Raw genomic sequence first — 16,410 nt, 5'->3', positions numbered from 1 at the left:
TCTTTGGTTTAGTACGTTTTAATTGCATATTCACTTTTTACTAAAATGGCTGAAGAAAAAATTACTTGAAAATACCTGAGCAGGGCAGAAGAGAGAAATATGGTAGCAAAAGGAGTAATTTAGGATAGAGTTCTCTGTAGTTCTGTGCGTTTAAAGTTCAGAGAATTTACAGCTGTCACCACTGTGGATGACTGACTTCAAGACCGGCTACTTAGTGCTTCAAATTGAATGGTACCTGGAGGTTATGTGACGTACAGAGTAACCAATACCATGTGTTTTGAAAGTTATTTTAAAAGCAATTTTTAATACGATTTTCATTTGATCAGTACTAAATTCATATATTCATAGCATTCCTAGTAATCCTAGGTTTGCTCTACTAATGTGCCACATAGGAAAGGCCACCTTATTTCTGTCTCTCATGAGATGATAGGGGGTGATAGAGGCTGTTTCATTGCCCAGTTGTAGATACAAGAACCCTCAGTAAAATCTTGGCTCACGCATAAGCTTTTGTTTGATTATTTCTTCTGAACTTACTAACATTAAACATTATTTTGATTGAAGTTTGGACTTAATGAAAGCTGACTTAGAGGTCTCTACTCTTCCTATTTCCAGCTAGGTATTATTTAAGGAACATTTATGTGGAGCAATGTGTTGCAGGTTATGTAAGGTAATCCTTAACTTCTGGAATAGCTTTCAGTGTTCTAGATAACTGCATTTTTGAAAATGTGCAAAGTTTATGTAAATTTATACAGATGTACATTTACATGTGTTTCTTATACAGCATTTAAACTTATTTTGACAGGTTGAAGAAATTAGAGAAATGGTAGACAATGACTTGGGATTCCAGCAAGCTCCTCTCATGTGTTACTCTAGAACTAAAACTCTCCTTTTTATTTCTAATGACAAAAAAGTTATCGGCTGTTTAATTGCAGAACATATCCAGTGGGTAAGTGATTGAATTGGAGAAAAGCAGTCTGGGTCAGTGTTTCATGTCTGTTATTCAGACATGCTGAAGCTATAGAATTACCTCAGAGTTTAAGTCTGGCCATTTAGCAAGTAAGTATTCTGTGTAAGCCTTTTCCACAACGGAGGAGTTTTTTGGTGGTAGACCATTCTGAAATGAAGTCGCTCATTTTTGTATAGTTGACATTGAGCTGAGACGTGTATGGTGTCATGCTTGGCGGAGACCTGCTTGTCAAAGAGCTTGCTACAGCTGAAGGGTGGAATTTTTCTTCCTCTGCTTGTGTGCTAGCTATGGCTCTCCTCTTGCTCGTTGACAAGCAGATTGATCTCCTAGCCCAGTGGAAATCCCACGTGGATGAAAAAGTGGATATTCTGTAGGACTGATTTGAATTACCTTGGGGTCAAACAGCTCCACAATGGACAGAAGGAGAGGGCAGAACTGTACAGTGGAGAACAAGACAAGAAATCATAGTTTTTAGTTGCCATACTAAAAACTGATGTCAGAACTTTGTTGAATATTCTGTCTGTTCCCTTGTAAACTGTGGTGTTTTCCACCCTGCTTTGGGAGTAGCAGACAAGAACCAAAACAGTCATAGTCAAAGTCAGAAGTGGACTCAAGCACTTGAATACAAGTGGTTTTAAGAATTGGATTATTTGTTTCTTTTTCTTAAAATCGGATAAGCTTTAGGGGATTTTTCTGTTTAATCTTTTATCATCTGTTCAAATTGTGAAACTGTGAAGAGAGCTTGAGTCAGAAATGTATAGTCTTTTTGATACGGCATTTTAGCTAGTAAGTAGTATTAATTGAAATTGCATACAAATTATCTTGTTCAGTCATTAATGATGCTTTTATAAAGTGACAAATACTTTTACATCACCTGCAGGGCTATCGAGTTATAGAGGAGAAGGTTCCAGAAGTCAGTTCAGAAAATGAGAAAGTCATATTTGAAAGACAGAAAGCATGGTGCTGTTCCACTTCTCCAGAGCCTGCTATTTGTGGGATTAGTCGAATATGGGTATTCAGCATGATGCGTCGAAAGAAGATTGCTTCTCGGATGATAGAGTGTCTTAGGTAATGCCAAAGAAGTTCCTCGTTTACCTATGTTTTAGATAGAACTCAGACCAAGATATTTATTGCTTTGTATGTCTCAAGCCTGTATTTTTAAGCTGCTGGTGTTCTGAAGATGTAGATTTGAGTGCTGTTGACAGTTCCAGTATTGCATGGAGTTCCATGGCTAATGTTGGTATTCTGTGATAGCTTCTCATTAACGGAAATCTTATTGCTAAATGCAGTTGTAATGAGTCACCCCTACAGAAAGTTGAAGAACTTGGGTAAATTCCTCTGATGTAATTATGAGTGAAGTTGATGAGACTCTCTTTGGTCAAAGTATGAGATTATCCAGGTGTTAAGGACTGGGACCTAACCATTGGCTGAAATCTCTGTTCCTTAGGGGTAGAGAGCACAGAGACAAGTGCACCAAACTATTTGATGTAGTCTGTTGGCTTCCAACTGTGTTTTGGGGTGTTTTTTTCAGCTTTAGTCAGCTGCACTGAGCTTATGAGATATTTTCAATTTCCATGGAGCTTTAGTAGCTAGTTATGAAAGTATTCAGCTGAATGCTAAGTGCTACATCCATTAAAAGACTCAAAAGAGTGACACTGCTGTTTAGATAGACATTAAAATATTGACTCTCCAAAATTTAGGTTTCTTCCACTGACATTTCCTAGAAGTTTAAATGCCTTTTCTGAGTAATGCCAAGAACTACTCAAATCTTCTTGTTGCTGGGCTGTAAGGTTTGTGCCAGATGCTTGGCTAGCCCTATCTTGTTGGTGTTTGTGGCACGGGTACTGCTTTGTCTGCCAGTCTTCCCCCCTCTTGGGTATTTGGAAAGCTTAGCATAGCTATTCTGCTCTGCAGAATGCATCTTGCCTGGCTGGGGAAACAACTAGAAAGTTCTTCCTGGATCATGTTCTGTCTGAACTGTCAACTCTAAAGGTGTATTCAGCTAAGCGCATTAACTTGATGATTTGGGTATATTTTTGGCTGATAGAATCACAGAATCATAGAATATTGGGTTGGAAGGAACAGTCAAAGGTGATCTAGTTCCAGCCCCCCTGCAATGAGCAGGGACATCTTCAACTAGATCAGGTTGCGCAGAACAACCTTGAACGCCTTGACTGTCTCCAGGGATGGCGCATCCGCCACCTCTCTGGGCAACCTGTGCCAGCGTTTTACCAGCCTCATCATAAAGAATTTTTTCCTCACATCCAGCCTGAAAAAGAAAAAAAAAAATTAATTGTGTATTCAGTAGTTCCCTAGAAACTGTTTCTAAAGGAAAGATTTCTTCCCCAGAGTGATGCTGGAATTGCTCCCTCAGATCCAGCGCTAAGGGATCTTTAGAATCAATTTTGATGGTTCATTGAAGCTACTGAGGTCGTTTTCCTCTTAGCTGTATGCTGCATCTTACCTTTTGCTGTGCTCTGGTGCTTGTTGGCTTTCCATTAGCTCATAGCGACGTTAGTAGAAAGCAGGTTCACCAAGAACAGCTTTGTGTTAATTCTAGTGGTTTGTAGGAAGGACTGATGAGCTCTAGAATTGGTGTAAATAAAGGAGCCTAGAAGGCTGCAGAAGGCAAAGGAGAGGAGACTTGCTTTTTGATGGCAGTAAGTGGTTAGATCTGCTCAGCTGAGAGAAACTTCAGCGTAAATGTCTTTCATAGCAAAGGGTAGTTTGGACAGGATGATACTGGCAGCTCAGTCCTGACTTCAGAATGTTGAAGGTGTCCTAGCAGACTTTTAAGTCCATTTTGAGAATGTCTGCCCTGCTTCACTCAAGCTTTCACAGCTGACCTGGAGTCATAAAACTGCAGTCTTAAGAACCTTGCAAAATCATCTTCCTAAATACACTAAAGAGAAGGGAATAAAGCTGGATTTTGTCCCTTCCCTCAAGATTTAATGGAAATACCCATAAGATCAAAGTTCATACTTGCTGTGCAAGTACATGTAAGTTTATTTTATAGGAATTTAAAAAATTAACTTAATGGGAGTTTCTTCTGTTTCCAAGGATGAATGCCACCTCCTCAGGGTCTCAAAGCTTGAGATCAGTTTTCAAGCTTTGCTCACGTAGCCACCCAGGAAAGCTCAATGGCACCCTTGGCTCTTTTTCTTCAAAGAGAATAAAACATACGTAAAATATTTTCAGGAAAAAGTTAAGCAAACGGAGTCTTCGTTTTCATGTTATTACTGAAAGTGTGAATTATGCCTTGAGGTTGTGTTCTGAGATGTTCTAAATTAACCCAAGATGTGCTCACATCCAAATGTCAAGTGTTTGTTTCAGACAGGGAACTTGCAATTTCACCAGGTCCTTTGAGCCCCCTCTATAAGCAGCCCAACTTGTGTTTCCGTTCCTAGTGACTGTAGTCATAGTCCCAGAAGTCTCTCTTCTATGAAGAAGTAGTTGGACTGAATTCAAGCTTTGGTTTTTTTCAACTCTGAAATTGAACTCTTGATGCAACTCACAAGTAATTTCTCTGTACAATTGTTTCTTCTAAAATGCCAAACCTTATAAAAAACCCTTCCAGGACAAGTGATTCTCCTTGCCCTTTGGAAGGAGGAGATTGGTATAAATGGAGTGATCTCCTCTTAATAGAGCTTCTTTCTTTTGAATGTCCATAACCATTAACAGTTTGTGGTCTAATAGTATAAATATTCCTGTGTTATTCCCTGAGGGTAATATCTTTTTCTTTTTTCTTCTCCCTCAAAACAGGAGCAACTTCATCTATGGCTCATACTTAAGTAAAGAAGAAATCGCTTTCTCTGACCCCACTCCTGATGGAAAACTCTTTGCAACACAGTACTGTGGCACCGGCCAGTTCCTGGTATACAACTTCCTCAATGGACAGCACCAGACTTAACTGCTCCCGAAGGAATTCTGTTTTTATCGGGAGACTTCTGCCAAATGCACTGGGTGGGTGCAGACCTTCAGCAGAAGCCAGGGCCATTTTTACTACAGTGAACTCAGGACTGGTAACAACCGAAAGGTTGTACTATTTTATTAAAATTGTAAACAATGCAGTAATAGGCTAACTTTGTTTTTCTAAAAGAAAGATATTTTATTAACTTTTGCAAAAGTTTGATTGTATTTTATCTAGTTAGTCATGTTTACATGCAGCAGAAAACTGTTCATAGTGGACTGTAAACTAATGCAAAGACTCTAGCCTCCTTGATGAGTACATGCTGAAGTTCTTAATGTGGTGATATACCAGTATGTGTCGGTGCTGTAGCACTGGTCTGTTGCCACCCTTCCAGTAGGGGTTGCTGGCTGGACAGAGTTGGAGGATACACCCAATTGCCTTGAGGCAAGAAGCCTTCCAGTGCAGTCCCTTTATGTGACAACCCTCAGAGACTGCACGATGGTTCCTGGGGTGTGTGCTGGGCCCAACTGGGTGTGAGGGAGCCTGTGAGCTGACAGCAGCATTGGAAACTTGTTCTATCCCACCTTGACCCTTCTCCCCCCAATGAGGTGTAGGGTAAAAGGCAGAATGAAAACCCCAGGGACTGACGTAACCATCATTTTCCTTCAAGTTCTGTACTGGGTATATCCCTTTGTTAGTGGACTTCACTTTGATACTTGTCACTCGTTCAAAAATCTCCTCTTTTAAAGGGTTTGTATGTTGAAAAACTGCTGTGGCCTTTCTTGATCTGTACATAATGTAGATAGGTTAAAAATAAAATACTTGATAGCTTTTTTTCAAGTTACTTTGGATGGTACTAAGTGTGAATGAATCTTCAATGTATTTCTTACTTTTGCCTGTGAAATATTCCCTTAGCGGCTAATGGCAGCATGTGTTTTGAAGCAGTCTCTGGAGAACACAGAATTCCCTTTGTGACAGTGCTTTTGCAGATCAGTGCCCCAGGAGCCCAATGTCAGCACTTACAGTAAGGTGAGAGGTGATTCCTTCAGCCTTGAATAACAGCTTAAAACCATGATGAGAAAGGTTCAACTAAATTTAAACTTACTATTTAATTTTGAAACCCATGTGCAGTGCAGGTATGCTTGTTCATGCTGTGCTGTCCTTAACCCTGGCCCCAGAGGTAAAGCAAAGAGCTCACACCACCTCCATATTGCTACTCAGAGTACTTACACCTGCAGTAGCAGAACAGTGGTGAATTGTCATTCTCAAGGGGGCTGTGAGGAGACCCTGAAGGGCTTTGTTAGAAAAGTTATGCAGGTTCACCAGCAATCCAATGGTGACCCTGCCTGGAGGGCTTGGAAAGCAGGTGCACGAGTTAAGAGAGAGGCAGTCTTAACTGGTAACTTAATATATTCAAATTTAATGAAAGCACATTATAAACATACCATAGCCACAACTTCAGACAGTTTCAGTTCATAAACAATAACATGAGGTAGACTGACTAGTGAAGCTAAATTCACCAAGTTTTTGGTTAAGAAAACTTTACACTAGGAAAGCAACATTTTTAACCCTCTTCCAAAAGTCGCAAAAAGCAATTACATAAGTTAAGCAAAAAAGCATCTGCATATGATTCTTTAAATCTTAGTTTACATTCAGATTTAACCTGTGAATAGACAAGAACATCTACAGGTAAAGTATAACGCTGGCCAGTTGAATACATTCATAGGGATGGCCATGAGGGTGAGGCGTAAAACCAAACTGGAATAGCAATGAGCTATGTGTCAAATAATGCTGGAGCATGGCGGGGGGGACAAGCCTCCCCGTCCAGTGCTGGCTCAGGGCGCCATGGACAGAGTGTTATTGAAACTCCTCACTTCCACGCAGGGGAGAGTTAAGGAGATGGGTTTACTATTAGTTGGTAAACGCAGGCAAATACACTGCCTGACTGACCGCGTTCTCAGCCTCGGGGACAATTTTGCACTGCTTCACCAGAGGGCTAACTCCTCAGAGTAGTTTCAGCACCTGGAATTTTAAGAACTTAGTGCAAACATCAAATAGACAAACAAAAAGGAAACCATTTGTGAACACTTAATACCTGACGCTTCTACACCACACTAAGATTGGGGTTGGCCCTAAGCCCTTCTGGCAAAACCAGAACTACTGGAATACATTCAGGTGTGTATCAAAAGCTTCAAGAAGCATCTTTTATATTCCTCCTTCTTCCGAGTGTTAAAACAGGTAAGGCAGGCTGTGTCTGAAGGAAAATTAAAAATACCTTTACAGAAATGGGTTGTCCATCAGAAATTTGCTAAATTTACAGCATCAAAGTGAAGCTACGTTAACACAGACATACGCAAACCATTTTCCTTTGGCCTCCGGCAAATATATTATGCTTTTTCATCTGTAAACATCTCTTTCCACAAGATAAAAAAAGTTGCTTAGTTAACACTACGCTTAAAAAAACACCAAGTATGACAACATGCTAATTTCATTGCTTTCGGGGGAGTCAACTGATATTCCTGAAATGCTGTTCAGAACAGGCTGAGGTTTTATTTTTAATAAAGGGGTCATGATGTGCAGGAATATTTTTGTGCAGGATGATAATTTTTTCTGCGTGGAAACCTCAGCGGGGTAGCTCATGCTAACAGCATGAACAGAAGAGTACTGTTACAACTGAACCCTGCAATCAGATGCTGCTGCACTGCATTCATTCCAGAACAACTTCACAAGGATCAGCAGTATGCCTGTAAGTAGAACAATGGGCAACTACAGCTACAACCACTATTTACGGAGAGTAACCAAAACAAAAAGGAAAGGCTGACACTGTCAGGTGATGCATTCCAAGACCTTTGCTTCTGGACAGAATCCCTTCTGAGCAATCCCAGCCCTCCCCTGGCACTGTTGTGGGATACCTTCTGGTTCACTCAGATCCAGCTCGGGCATGTTTCCCTCCTTGCACATCTCTTGGTATGCTGCTTCACAAATAGGTACAACACGACAGACCCAGTCTTGCCGCTGCAGCCAGCTGGAGTTGAGCAAAAAGTACATGGTGAGTGAGCTGCATATGGCTCACCACTGAGGCCCCAGTGTACAGGAGGATGCATTACCACATGCAAAGGAGGACAGCCCACAGGTTTTCAGAATGCTTGAGGAGAGTGAGGAACAGTAGGTGAGTTGCTGGTGATTTACTCTAACTGGGTGGGAGCAGCTGTGAGGAGCCTTTTGCTTTGTCCCCAGAGCTGAGGAGGGGGGTGCCTAAATGGGGTGACTAAGGTTGCTAAGGAGAACTGGGGTGCCCAGTGCCTGCCACACATTTGCTGATTTGTTCAGGTTCCAGTGGTAAACTTTGAACACCTGTGGAAATTTTGCCAAGGACAGTTTCAATACATACACAATTACAAATTTTCAGCTAACACTGCACAGAGAACAAGACTATTCCTTTTAATACAAATATCTATGTTATAGTGTAGTTTCAAACCCCTGAGTATTCCTTTACCACAGCATGGAGCTGAAGAGACATGGTGGGCTCTCCTCCGTACAGCTTCAATAAATGCCACATGCTGGGTTGCATGTCATGTAACATTCAAGCTAGCAGCTGCCCAGAGCAGCTTCTTCTTCCCCTAACTCAGCTGAATAAAAAAAGGATTCTTCTTCAACCAAATTATGTCTTCTTTTCAGATCCTACATCTTGGCTGTCTGCGTGATCAGGGTCAGCAGTTATGGCTGATGTGAAAATAACTGGAATCCAGGATCCTTGAAATCATAACTGATGTGGTAATTTTAGCCTTAGGACTAAAGCCTACTTCAGAATTGTGGGGAATCCTTTCGAGCAGTCTAGATAAATATTGGTTGCACTTTGCTCCACAGTGATTGTACTTGTTTTTAAAAACAAAAAGTTCTTTTTTCTTTGTTAGCGGTGTCTTAGCGAAGCTTATATATGGCGTCCAGTAAGAAAATAGAGAGGTTCATCATCACTACTGTTAGCAGTTTGAAACTCATCTCGAAGTCGGAACTGCCACTCGTCCTCCAGCTCCAGCCGGACTATCGTCTGCCGTAGGGAGCTTCTGTCTTGACATATGACACACAAGGTGGCACCTTCAAGTGAAAAGCATGTGAGATTCTCAGGGTACAATAACAAGTCTCTGATTTTTATTTTTTCAGTAATTTTCCTAAGCTATTTTAAAGAAATCTGGTCTGGTGGAAGTTCTCCCTACCCATGGCAGGGGAGGTTAATGAAGACTAGGTGATTGTTAAGGTCCTTTCCAACCCAAACCATTCTGTGATTCAGTTACCTGCACTTACTACTGACAGGAACAGAAATTTTATACAGTCCCAAAAGAAACACTGCACTTCTTTTGAAAACAAGGGCAGCACTAACTGTGGAAGTTCTGGACCTGTTTAATGAAGCTGGTTATGCCTCTACCTTCCCTTTTTTCTCTGTGTTATTATTTGTCAGGAAGGCACGCAGACAGCTCAGCAAAGCCATAAGATTACCTTTCAGAAACCTGAACCGCTTGAGGAGGTCTGCGCCAACAAAGGAGTCACAGAGATAGAGCAGCAGGCCACTGAAGAACACCCCTTCGCAGTTGACGTTGACTGAGTGCGGGCGAGAACTAATATAGCATATGGCCACCTGAAACAGAAGGAGAAAAGAAAGGAAGTACTTCTGGGTGAGAAAGGCTGACTAAGTGGAATGGAATATAACTTAGTGATAACAGGCAAGTCAGCTAGGGCTGGTCAAAACATCCAACGAGAATGAACTATTGAGCAAACTTCACCTGGGAAATAACACATGGGACAAACTACTAGATTCAACTTGGCCACTGAAACATATTGTTTCAGGGTCCTCTGTAATTCAGTTTGCTTTTCTGCTTCTATATGAATTATAACAACTGTTAAGATTATTGAGTTTGTTCTAATAAGGAGACATTTGCCACAGTAAGCAATTTCGTGAGTACTGCAACTGCTGAGGCTTGATCTCCTCCACGCTGGCACATGTCTTCTCTTGCTGACCACAAACATCACCTAAGTGGCTCCCAGCATTGGTGTGCTCCTGTGTTTCAGAGTTGTGATGGTTGTTCTGTATCAAAGGGTTTTTTCCTGTATCTTGTCACTGACCTCCATAAAATTTCACAGAACAAAGCCCTTGTTAGGCTTTCATCCCACTTCAGAGTCAGTTCAAACTGGTTGCCCTACCTACAGACATCTAAGACATACTTGCATACTTTTCACTAGAAACCCATGCTCATAAAAAGAAAGGCATCTGAAAGGAGAGCTGCATTACAAAGGGTGAGCTTCACAATAATGAATCAAGGATTGCATCAGAAACTCTGTCAGCTGAACCAAGTTTGTTGCAAGGACAAATCAAACACAGATAATAAAAAGCTGTATGCTAGGACAGTGACCTAAAAAATTGTGGGGGTAGTTTTTGTACAGACTATGCAGCACACTGAGTTCTATTAAGAACAGCATCACTGTGCTTTTTTTGCATCATATGAGATATTATTTCAGACATAATGTGTCTAATTCTTTTGCAAACCACATCGATCCATCGCAGACTACTAGTCTCTACCCACACCAGCCAGCTAGGAGGCTTTACCACCAGCTGTTCCAGTGGAGTTAGTCTGTTTGAGAGCAGCCTTCAAACACTACCCTGGCTGCTGAGGGTTCATAAAAAGATGCAGTTTTCAAAACCAGAAGGATGCTGAAGTAAAGGTTTGCATTGACTTGTCCCCATCATCCTTTCAAGTATTTTGTACCTCAAGCCCGATGTTCAGGTAGCAGTCAATGGCCAATACCGGGTTCTTGAAGTTATGAACGGCCTTCGGGAAGAGTTTGTAGGTTGCATGTTGAAGGAATTTCTCCAGGAGGAACTGAGATGGGGCTGCCAACAAGGTATGCTCACTGTCAGGCGCGCAGACGTACTGAAGAGGCATTATTGGTGCCAGGCTGTCTGCAACCTGCAAGGAAAGGAGAGCCCCTTTTAACCCACCTACTCAGTGTACCTCCTCTGCAGGAGATCCTCTAGCTGTGGAAGGGATTGCCATGACATGGCAGGAAGAGAGAGAAAGCTGGGGGAAAGAATCGAAACTCCCCACTCAATTATGAAGTAGCACCACAGCACAGAAATAAATGAACTCTTTGTTCTGTGGTTGCTAAGTACTTCTGGGGGTATCTGCCTGTCTGAAGGAGGGACATAAGACAGGGAGTTCAAACTGTCACAGCACCCTTCATCCTGCCTTACTCCTGGACAGTACAGGAAATTAAATGACATCCTCCTTGTGTGGAGTCATCCACAGAAAAAATTCTCAATGGTGCTCTCTCACAGGCCAGTCCATCGCTACAGATTCCACTGCAACCACAAAAAGAGTAAAATTCAGAAAATGACCCCACAGAAACTCAAATCCAGGGTTCAGTCAGTTACATTTGAAACGGGGAGGTCATTTTTTAAGAGGAGTGGTGTGGGATGTGTTTAAATCCAGCAGGAACACAAACTGTAAGATTCCCAGATTAAAATCAACCCTTAGAAGTATGCTTCTGTTTAAAGCTGGCAAAAGTGTAACATGATTTTATATGTTCTGAATACTTGTATTTCTCAGGTGGATTTCAGAAGGTTCCCATTTTCAGTGCCCGTCCTCAGGTCTCGTCAGCAAGCACAAGGACTGAAAGTCACAAACCAGAAAACACTGGAAACTTGTGGCTGTGCTTAAATTTATAAACCCAGATCCAATACAACTTGCCTGTGGTATGTCAGCTGTCAAATACACACACAATGAATCTAAAAAGCTAGAGGATTTGTTTTTGCTAAGAGAAACAGGTCCTGATTTTACCCTTTCCATATGACGAAGCATAGACTCACACTCACCATGATTTTTGGCTTAACGACAAAGTCCTTTTGTCCTCCAACCTGAATATGTTTCTTCATGACACTGAAGTTGTTGAAGCGGCAGATGAGGAGGCCACTGCTGTTCGTCCGCAGATTGAAATCTACATCTTCACAGAAATACCTAGACATTAAACACAAGATCATCACTAAACCAGCAGTGTGGCTGCTGTGTGTGAACATTCACCTTACTGCTGCTGAAATGCACTGGAATGGGCTCAGCAGAGGCTTTTGGAGACTATCTGATATGGTGCCTATACAAATTCTCCACATGGCTCTGAAGACTCATTCCTTCAGTGTAGGAAAGCAGCGGTGGTCATCTTAAAACCAAACAAATTTTCGCTTTTCAGTGTGTCTGTATGCTTCTTCCCCATATACCAAGCCTGGCTAGCCCTCTCATCCTCATCATGTGCTGACATCAATCATTTCCTTCCCCCTTTCCTTTTTTCTCCCTTTCTTTTTAGTGCTTCTGTTAATAGATATTTTAGAACTGAGAGCAGCTCTGCAGTGACCAGACTCCATTTTGAACAAACCAGTTCTATATAAGTTTTGATGAACTGGAATTGGGATAAATGTGACTTTGACAAATATTTGGCTATGGGAGACAAAGCAGCTGAGAAGTAACATTTATCCTGTGCTATTTATGATGTAATTGCTCAGTTCTGTGGGCTGGTTCCCATCTCATGATTCAACTGGCCAGAGAATGTAAAATCAAGAGCTCTAGAAGCCATGCCAGACCCCAGCTTATCACAGAATGGTATGGGTTGGAAAGAACATTAAAGCTCTTCCAGTTCCAACCCCTTACCACAGGCAGGGACACCTTCCACGAGACCAGGTTGCTCCAAGCCCCATTCAACCTGGCCTTGAACACTGCCAAGGATGGGGCAGCCACAACTTCCCTGGGCAACTTCTTCCATTACCACACCGCCCTCACAGTAAAGAATTTCTTCCCAATACCTAGTCTAAATCTCCCCTCTTTCAGTTTAAAGCCATTTCTCCTTGTCCTGTCACTATATGCCCTTGTCCTAGATTTTTTATAGGCCCTCTTTAGGTACTGGAAAGCTTGCACTGACAGGCTACAGTTCCTCACTCAAATATTGCTTACCTGTTCAGATCATATTGCACATTCTGGGTCAGGTCTATGTTGAGCAGTATAAAATCATGCACGTGGCACCTGGAGAACGGAGCCTTTGCTTTCCTGGCATTCAGCTTGCTGTTCCATTTTTGAACACCCAGTATTGCATAATGAACAATTTTGGGGGTGGCTTCTATGTGTTGGAGGACACTCTTCAGCGACACATTCTTGCTGGAACCCCCAGGCTCCAGCGACTGGCTGCAAAACATGATCATACACCACGTACAAACCATGCTCCTGATTTTTATATAATATACACTGTGTGTGTATATACACATTTAAGTGTATACAAAGAACAAAGAAATTCCATTAACAGTTGAGAGTGTTTACTCTAGATACTGTAAAAATATACATATTAATGCAGATCTGTTAAAAAATTGCCAACTAATCTTACCTATCAATTTAGTCATTATAAGAAAATGGGCCTTTGAGCAGAATAAGGTCTTACACAGCAATGTGGAAAGGGAAAAGGAATTGCTTTACACACCATTTCTGGAAGGCTATTTTCTCCATAATGGACAGCACACGCATTAAAAAGGGCAGGAGTTTGATGCCTTCTAAAAAGCTAAAGCTCCCCAAATTAACTATTTTCATTGAGAAACATATATTGAATCAAACCAAATCATGGAAGTAACATATTGAGAAATCACTCAAATAGCCACTAAAAGCAAGAGTGGCTTTAAACAAAGAGCAAGCACAAGCAGAGGTTTGTTGATGGTATGACTTGTGGGACACGGATGTAAGGCTAGAGCCAGGTGGAAGTGCTCAATAGCAGGAGGCTGGATGGTCAACAAGACAAATCTAGAGCCTTCCTACTGCTCTGAGTGAGAGAGGATTTTGCGCATTTTAGACAATATAACTAATGTGCAGGTGTACAGTTCCTGAGCTATCTGAGTCGCAATTGAATGAATAATGTCTTCTGTGAAGCTCGCTGGACAGGCAGCCTGGTGTTACTACATCAAAGCCACTACCGAAAGCTGCTTTTGCTTAGCAATATTTCAAGTACATTATCAGCAGCTCCAGCAGCCCAATTTTTCCAGTTATGTGGTCTTTTATACCCTGTCAGATGCTAGACATGAGCCTAAGTCGCAGGTGTGCTGCTGTCTGTGCTGAATCATAGCAGGGACCCCAGTGCTGGGTGGTTACTTACCTTGACTGTTCGTGGGCACTGTGCATGTTCCACAAGACGCAGGAGTCATCCATGACCACGATGAATGGCCACACGCACTGGCGCTTGACTCCCAGTTCCTCCAAGCGGTTCCGCTCCAGTTCTAGATTGTGGTAGGAAAGTTCTTTAATAAGAAACCTTGCAGCACCTGAGAAAATACCAACAGGAGACCTTTATCAGACTTTATCCCTCTCTCTTCCCAGAGAAAGGTTACATCAACATCTGCAGTCATTACCGTTTAGGAATCATAGAATGGTTTGGGTTGGAAGGAACTTTAAAGCTCATCCAGTTCCAAGCCCCTAACATGGGCAGGGACACCTTCCACTAGATCAGGTTACTCAAAGCCCCGTGCAACCGGGCCTTGAACACTGCCAGGGATGGGGCAGCCACAGTTTCTCTGGGAAACTTGTGCCAGCGCCTCAGCACCCTCACAGTAAAGAATTTCTTCCTACTACCTAATCTCAATCTCCCCTCTGTCAGTTTAAAGCCATTCCCCTTGTCCTGTCCCTAAATGCCCTTGTAAAATGTCCCTCTCCAGATTTCTTCTATTAAAAAAACCAAAAATCAATACATCTCTTTTTCAACATGAGTAAATCTAGCAGGCAGATACCAAGAACACTGGACATTTTAAAGAGACTGTGCAGAACATGATTTTGTGGGCATTAACAAAGTAACTTGAACCAAGAAGGGCCTGAGATTCTAAAACTGAAGCTACTTAAAAGTCCTTGCAGGAAAAAAATCAGCATCTACGAAAATGAAGTCCGAAGTTCAAGCCCCCAGTGTTCAGCTGTAGTTACTATTTAGCTTCAGGTAACTAAAGGAGTTACAGTCTGAAAAAATCACATGTAAAGTGTCTAGAATGAGCATGCACACAGCAGGGCTGTGTAAAATGAGTGAATGTGGCCTGTAAACCATCAGATTTCAAACTGAGAAGGCAGTGATCAATGCAATCATTCATTCCACATCCCTAACAGCAGTTCTTACACATCATTGAATTTTGCACTGATATTGCTGCTGTTACCACAGCATGAATGTGAGGACCTGCTGCAATGTTTCCTTCAGCCACATGATCCACATTGTCCAATGTGGATTTTGATATCTTCACAGCAGTGCATTGATCATGTTTCTTACCAACGCCAGCATTGTTGAACATGCCTGGCAGGACAAGCATGATGTGGTTGGGCCAGTATTTACGGTACAGTGGCATTTCATACTCCTTCACTACAAGGAGGTGAAGGTGGCTGATGCCTTCCATGGCATGGTAGAGGTTCAAGAGGCCATGCTCATGACGTCCACTTGATGGAGTGAAGATAGGACTCTTGACTGCATTTAAATTCTGCTGGAACAGAAGGTATTTTGGCCACATTAGGGAAAAAGCAGGTTATTCCTGATATGGATCTTTAGTTATTTATTGTTTATACTGGATTTTAAGAATATTGATCATTGCAACACAAATGAACTGGACACTAGGAATGCGAAAAGGGATGATTGTGTTCCCCAAAACTCCAGCTCTAAGGACAGTTAGGCAAGAGTAATGCAAAGGACATTAAAACAAAAGGAACACATAAAAAACAAAACATACACCCTCCACCCCCAGCCACCCACCACTGATTTGCAAATCTCTGCCAAGCTGACTGCATTCAGCACACGCAGACAGTACATGGATAAGAGCAGCACACGCACCTTGTCAGAAACCAGTGGGAGACGCATGCTTTCTAGGTGTTTTCCCTGCTTGCTGAAGACAAAATGGTTCTCTTTGGACTTGGGGATTATAAAATGCAGTTGAACCTCTTCTCCTAGCATCGAGGATGAAAACGTGAATGCATGCAGAGTGGAGTCAGAGATCTGTATACAAAGAAAAAAAAATATAAGGTTTGCAAGCAGGTAAAACATAAGGCACCCATGGCACCTGCCCTTACATCCCCAATACTGGAAGCCATCAGAGAAGAATACCCAAAACATTCCCTTTCAGTAACTGAAGTTAACTCTATTATATTCTCATTTTCCTCTACCATTGTCCACACTACTTAGGTATGTAACTGGCATTGCAATCAAAGGAGTCAGCTTTCTGTATCCAACCAGTCTGGCCAAAGTGGACTCTTTTCAAATCCATTTGAGCTGGAAATGATTTAATAATATTTACAAGGAGAAGATGGAAAAGGATGTTTTACAGGGGCACCCGTATGAAGATAGGCTGAGAAAGTTGGGGCTGTTCAGCCTGGAGGAGAGAAGGCTGCGTGGAGACCTCAGAGCAGCCTTCCAGTACCTGAAGGGGGCCTATAGGGATGCTGGGGAGGGACTCTTCGTCAGGGACTGTAGTGACAGGACAAGGGGTAACGGGTTAAAA

General features: G+C 42.0%; 2 protein-coding genes across 8 annotated transcripts in view; one reads left to right on the top strand and one right to left on the bottom strand.

Annotated features, from left to right (window-relative positions):
• ESCO1 (establishment of sister chromatid cohesion N-acetyltransferase 1) overlaps positions 1 to 5,721 on the top strand; it is a 33,528-nt gene extending 27,807 nt beyond the window's left edge. For all 4 annotated transcript variants that reach the window (XM_065668098.1, XM_065668101.1, XM_065668102.1 and 1 more), the window contains exons 10-12: positions 803 to 946; positions 1,848 to 2,035; positions 4,730 to 5,721. In XM_065668098.1, the coding sequence (XP_065524170.1) occupies positions 803 to 946; positions 1,848 to 2,035; positions 4,730 to 4,877 (480 nt within the window). In that variant the 3' untranslated portion in view covers positions 4,878 to 5,721. The remainder of the gene's footprint in view (positions 1 to 802; positions 947 to 1,847; positions 2,036 to 4,729) is intronic.
• Positions 5,722 to 6,269: 548 nt separating this feature from the next.
• GREB1L (GREB1 like retinoic acid receptor coactivator) overlaps positions 6,270 to 16,410 on the bottom strand; it is a 138,223-nt gene continuing 128,082 nt past the window's right edge. For all 4 annotated transcript variants that reach the window (XM_065668095.1, XM_065668096.1, XM_065668097.1 and 1 more), the window contains 8 exons: positions 15,747 to 15,908; positions 15,195 to 15,402; positions 14,046 to 14,211; positions 12,866 to 13,093; positions 11,743 to 11,884; positions 10,637 to 10,837; positions 9,372 to 9,510; positions 6,270 to 8,972 (listed from right to left, as the gene is read on the bottom strand). In XM_065668095.1, the coding sequence (XP_065524167.1) occupies positions 8,809 to 8,972; positions 9,372 to 9,510; positions 10,637 to 10,837; positions 11,743 to 11,884; positions 12,866 to 13,093; positions 14,046 to 14,211; positions 15,195 to 15,402; positions 15,747 to 15,908 (1,410 nt within the window). In that variant the 3' untranslated portion in view covers positions 6,270 to 8,808. The remainder of the gene's footprint in view (positions 8,973 to 9,371; positions 9,511 to 10,636; positions 10,838 to 11,742; positions 11,885 to 12,865; positions 13,094 to 14,045; positions 14,212 to 15,194; positions 15,403 to 15,746; positions 15,909 to 16,410) is intronic.

Source organism: Lathamus discolor, chromosome 2 (genome assembly GCF_037157495.1).
Source record: "Lathamus discolor isolate bLatDis1 chromosome 2, bLatDis1.hap1, whole genome shotgun sequence".
Lineage (NCBI taxonomy): Eukaryota > Metazoa > Chordata > Aves > Psittaciformes > Psittacidae > Lathamus > Lathamus discolor.
Note: the sequence above shows the minus strand (reverse complement) of the source record. Positions and strands in the feature narration are given on the sequence as shown.